This window comes from Temnothorax curvispinosus, unplaced genomic scaffold (genome assembly GCF_003070985.1).
Source record: "Temnothorax curvispinosus isolate PA1 unplaced genomic scaffold, ASM307098v1 QBEX01015311.1, whole genome shotgun sequence".
Lineage (NCBI taxonomy): Eukaryota > Metazoa > Arthropoda > Insecta > Hymenoptera > Formicidae > Temnothorax > Temnothorax curvispinosus.
The window spans coordinates 1-4,608 of NW_020225091.1; the positions used below are offsets into that span (position 1 = coordinate 1).

The following is a 4,608-nucleotide window of genomic DNA, read 5'->3' on the forward strand; positions in this document are numbered from 1 at the left end:
TTGAATTCAGTAAATATTTTATTAGGTTTAGAAAATTTGTTTCAATTAGATGAATAATTTTTTCATTCGAAAAATATTAACTGAATTAAAAAAATACTTTTAAGGATTATTGGAGAAAACATTAATTAAAATTTAGTACATTTTTCTATCAATGTAGGATCTAGAGGGTTTTAGGAGGTTTAGGAGGGTTTTACCGATAACTCCTCTTTTAAACCTCAAAATGGGAAACAGTCCGTTTTCTGCCGTTTTCAGGCACAAAGTAGGAGCTAAGTACAATACAATTAGAACCTATCAAAATCCTCCAGAATCCTGAGATGTGAAAATAAGAGGTCGAAAGAAGGAGTAAAATTTCGACTCGGGCCCGTTTGTAAGGAGTCTCACTACGTGTCGAAGTGCTCCCAGTTTTTAAAACTCTCGCCGAGGGAGAGGCAGGCTAAGGCTCGAGACTTGAGATTGTGCCTCAACTGCCTGCGCTCGGGGCATGGCATGAAAGACTGTCCGTCCGCGTGGGCATGTCGGTCCTGCGGCACAAAGCATCATACGCTTCTGCATTATGAGCAGAGCTCTAATACTACTCCTAAGCCCGAACCCATTAGCGCGACTCCTGCCGAACCGGACGCCGTACCCGCTCCTCAGTCGGAGGATGCGCCGATTGTAACAATGACTAGCCGGGCCAATAGAATCGTCCTCCTGTCCACCGTACGAGCCGAGGCGATAGACGCGCGTGGCAATGCGTTCCCCGTACGCATATTGCTGGACAGCGCGAGTCAGGCCAACTTTATTACCGAGGGCTGCCTCCGGAAGGGCGGCTTTCGTCGCACCAAACACAGTGCAACCGTGTTGGCGATAAACGAAGCCAGGGCGGCCACGACGAGGGGCCTCACCTCCCTCGTGATCCGCGCGCGCGGTCGCGACGACACTCGGTTCTCGATAGAGGCTACGGTCCTCTCGCGCATAACCTCGCCGCTGCCTAATGACAAGGTGGAGGTCCAGCCGTGGATACACTTGAAGGGATTGCCGCTCGCGGATCCCGAATATTTCGTGCCCGGCGGTGTTGACATCCTCCTGGGGGCGGACTCGTTTGTGTCGGTGCTACGGGAGGGCCGTCGTAAGGGGAAAAGGGGAGAACCCGACGCCTTCAATTCAGTCTTCGGATGGGTTCTGACGGGCGCGGTATCCCCATCAGTCCAGGCAGCGCCCCTGAGGTCATTCGCGACTACGCTCGAGTCGATTGCGACATCGGTGGGTCGCTTTTGGCAATTGGAGGAGGTGCCGGAGAACGCTTCTTGTTCGGACGAGGATCGACGCTGCAAAGAAATCTTCGCCAAGACCACGTATCGTGACCCCTCGGGTCGTTTCGTGGTCTCGTACCCGTTCGTGTCGGATCCTCCTACATTCGTCGGCTCGCGCTCCATTGCGGTTAGTCGTCTCCGCGCACTAGAACGTCGATTTAAATCTGATCCGGAGTTCAGAGCTGGTTACAATAGTTTCATGCGGGACTATCTCGATAGCGGACACATGGAGGTAATTCGCAATCCATTCCCGTCGGATGGCCACATTTATTATCTACCGCACCACGGTGTGTATAAACTCGATAGCACTACCACTAAGTTGCGGGTAGTGTTCAACGCGTCCTCGCGAGGCCCGGACGGTCTGTCGATCAACGACACCCTGCTCAGCGGTCCGAAGCTGCAGCAGGACCTGCTCGCCATCCTGCTTCGGTTCCGCGCCGAAGCGATCGCTCTAACCGCGGACGTGAAGCAGATGTTTCGCCAGATTTGGATAAGCCCGGAGCAATGCAACTACCAACGTATCGTCTGGCGCTTCTCGGAGTCGGACCCCATCCTCGACTATCTCCTCAAAACAGTTACATTCGGCTTTAGCGCCTCCCCGTTCTTGGCGATCTATTGTTTGCTCCAGTTAGCTCATCAATACCGCGAGAAATATCCTTTAGCGTTCGCAGCTCTACTCGAGGCGCTGTATGTGGATGACGTCGTGACAAGCGTTCGGACGGTGGAACAGGCTCGTGCACTCCGCGACCAATTGCTATCGCTTCTCCGAAGCGCCGGCTTCGAGCTTAGAAAGTGGTCGAGCAGCCATCCTGCCGCGCTGGAGGGCCTCGACCCGCAGTTATGTAGCCAATCGATGTTAGATTTCGAGTCAAGCGAGGATCAATCTCAGAAGATATTGGGCCTTCGGTGGCACTCACAGTCTGACAGTTTCGGGTTTCAAGTCAACGCGTTGGATCGTGAGTGCACCAAACGCACTATACTGTCGGAAGTAGCGCGCATATTCGACCCCCTGGGTTTTCTGGCCCCACTCACCTTTACCGCGAAGTGCTTGATTCAGCGTCTGTGGACCCTCAAGTTAGATTGGGATGATGAGCCTCCGATGGACATTCGTCGCAGTTGGAGTCGTTTCCAGACGGAGCTCGGCGTGTTATCTTCCCTTCGCGTTCCTCGCGCGTTTAACTCGTGCCATGTAGATCGCTGCGAACTCCACGGGTTCTGCGATGCCAGCGAGCTGGGGTACGGAGCCGTGATTTATCTGCGAATCGTTACGCGCGACGGCGTCGGGGTCCGATTACTGTGCGCCAAGTCTAAGGTCGCCCCGCTTCGCCCCCTCACCATTCCCCGTCTGGAGCTCTGCGCGGCTCTGCTCTTGTCTGAATTAATCGCGTACGTCCGGCGCACCCTCCGCGGACACCTTGACATTGACGACGAGTATGCTTGGACGGATTCCGAGGTCGCCCGGGCCTGGATCCGCCCAGCACCACAACGGTGGAAGACCTTTGTTAGAAATCGCGTTGCCCTCATTCAGGACAACGTGCCGGTATCAGCTTGGGGTCACGTCGACACGAAGTCCAATCCGGCGGATCACTGCTCCCGCGGGCTTTATCCTCGCGATCTGGTGGCTAGTTCGATGTGGTGGGCGGGCCCTGAGTGGCTTGTTCGCTTCGAACCCCGAGTTGAGCCTTCCCACGGTTCGGAAACCCCTCCGATCGAGGAGGAGAAAATCGTATCGCTCGTGGCGCTCGATCCGCCTGACGCGGTACATTCATTGCTCGAAAGATTCTCTTCAATCGAGAAAATTGGCCGAATTATAGCATACATTCTCAGGTTTGTACATCACTTCCGTGCAAAATCTGCTCCTACGACTTTGGCCATAGATCAGCTCGAACTGCATTCCGCGTTACTACTCGTTGTGAAGAGTGTACAGGCGGATGCTTTCCGCGATGAGATCGATCGTCTTCAAAGCGGGAGAAGGCTCCCCAAGCCCTTTCGCAAGCTCGCTCCCTTCCTTGATCCGGTGGGTATTCTCAGGGTGGGCGGCAGGCTTGCAAAATCCGGATTGACATTCGAGAACAAGCACCCTGCCTTACTGCCCTGTAAACATAGGCTCACGGATCTCGTTATCGAACACGTGCACCGCACGAACATGCACCCTGGTCGGCGCACGCTGCAATACCTGCTCACGCAACATTATTGGGTCCTCGGGGTGCATCGCGCTATACAACGCGTACTCTCGAGATGTCATCAATGTTTCCGCGTAAATCCACACACCTCTCAGCCCCTCATGGCGGAACTACCGGCCGATAGGGTCCGACGGGCCAAGCCATTTTCGATCAGCGGCGTTGATTTCGCGGGACCGTTCAACATAGTTACGCGACGAGCCCGGGGGGTCTCCTCCGTCAAAGTGTACGCGTGCCTTTTCGTATAATTTTCGGTTAAGGCGGTGCACCTGGAAGTCGCCTTCTCGTTGTCCACCGACTCCTTCCTCGCTGCGCTGCGACGCTTTGTGGCCCGACGCGGACGCTGCTCGCTTCTCTACAGCGACTGCGGAACGAATTTTGTAGGGGCCGCACGGGAACTAGAAAGCCGCATGAGCCTCGCAGCGGAGCGAGAGAAGATCAAGTGGTCCTTTAATCCTCCCTCCGCGCCCCAATTCGGGGGCCTCTGGGAGGCGGGAGTCAAGACCTTTAAAACCCACCTGCGGCGGACCGTGGGTGATCAAGTCCTCTCAATAGAGGAATTCACGACGGTCCTCGCGCAGGTCGAGGCCGTCTTGAATTCCAGACCCCTCTGCCCGATGAGCACCGACCCTGCCGACCTCGAAGTCCTATCGCCGGGACACTTCCTCACGATGGAACCGCTCGTCTCCGTTCCCACTCAAGACGTGACCCCGTTACCGATGAATCGGCTGAGTCGGTGGCAACTCGTCCAACGAATACACCAGGACTTCTGGAAGCGCTGGCATCAGGAGTATCTCCATACGCTGCAACAGCGTCCCAAATGGTGGACCTCAGTCAACCCGCTCGGTGTCGGTGCGTTAGTCCTCCTCAAGGACGCCAACATGCCTCCTCTGCGTTGGAGGCGAGGACGAGTGGAGGCGCTGCATCCGGGCAGCGACGGCGTCCCGCGTGTCGCCACGGTGCGGGTGGCGGACGGCACGATCACGCGTCCCCTAGTGAAGCTGTGCCCCCTGCCGATGGGCCCTGCTCCACAGGCGACCGATTCAAATTGACAGTAAAATACAACTCGTTGTATTTTGGTGGGCGGTATGTTTGGCGCTCACCAAACTGTAGATAGATGCATGTATCATACTTAA

The 4,608-nt window shown here is 55.4% G+C and overlaps 2 protein-coding genes across 2 annotated transcripts; both read left to right on the top strand.

Annotated features, from left to right (window-relative positions):
* The first annotated feature begins 486 nt into the window (after positions 1–486).
* Positions 487–3,720, top strand: LOC112465538. The gene has a single exon (XM_025033113.1). It carries the CDS (start codon positions 487–489, stop codon positions 3,718–3,720), a length of 3,234 nt encoding a protein of 1,077 aa, XP_024888881.1.
* Positions 3,721–3,882: 162 nt separating this feature from the next.
* On the top strand, positions 3,883–4,524 carry LOC112465539. Its single transcript, XM_025033114.1, has one exon. It carries the CDS (start codon positions 3,883–3,885, stop codon positions 4,522–4,524), a length of 642 nt encoding a protein of 213 aa, XP_024888882.1.
* The last annotated feature ends 84 nt before the right edge of the window (positions 4,525–4,608 follow it).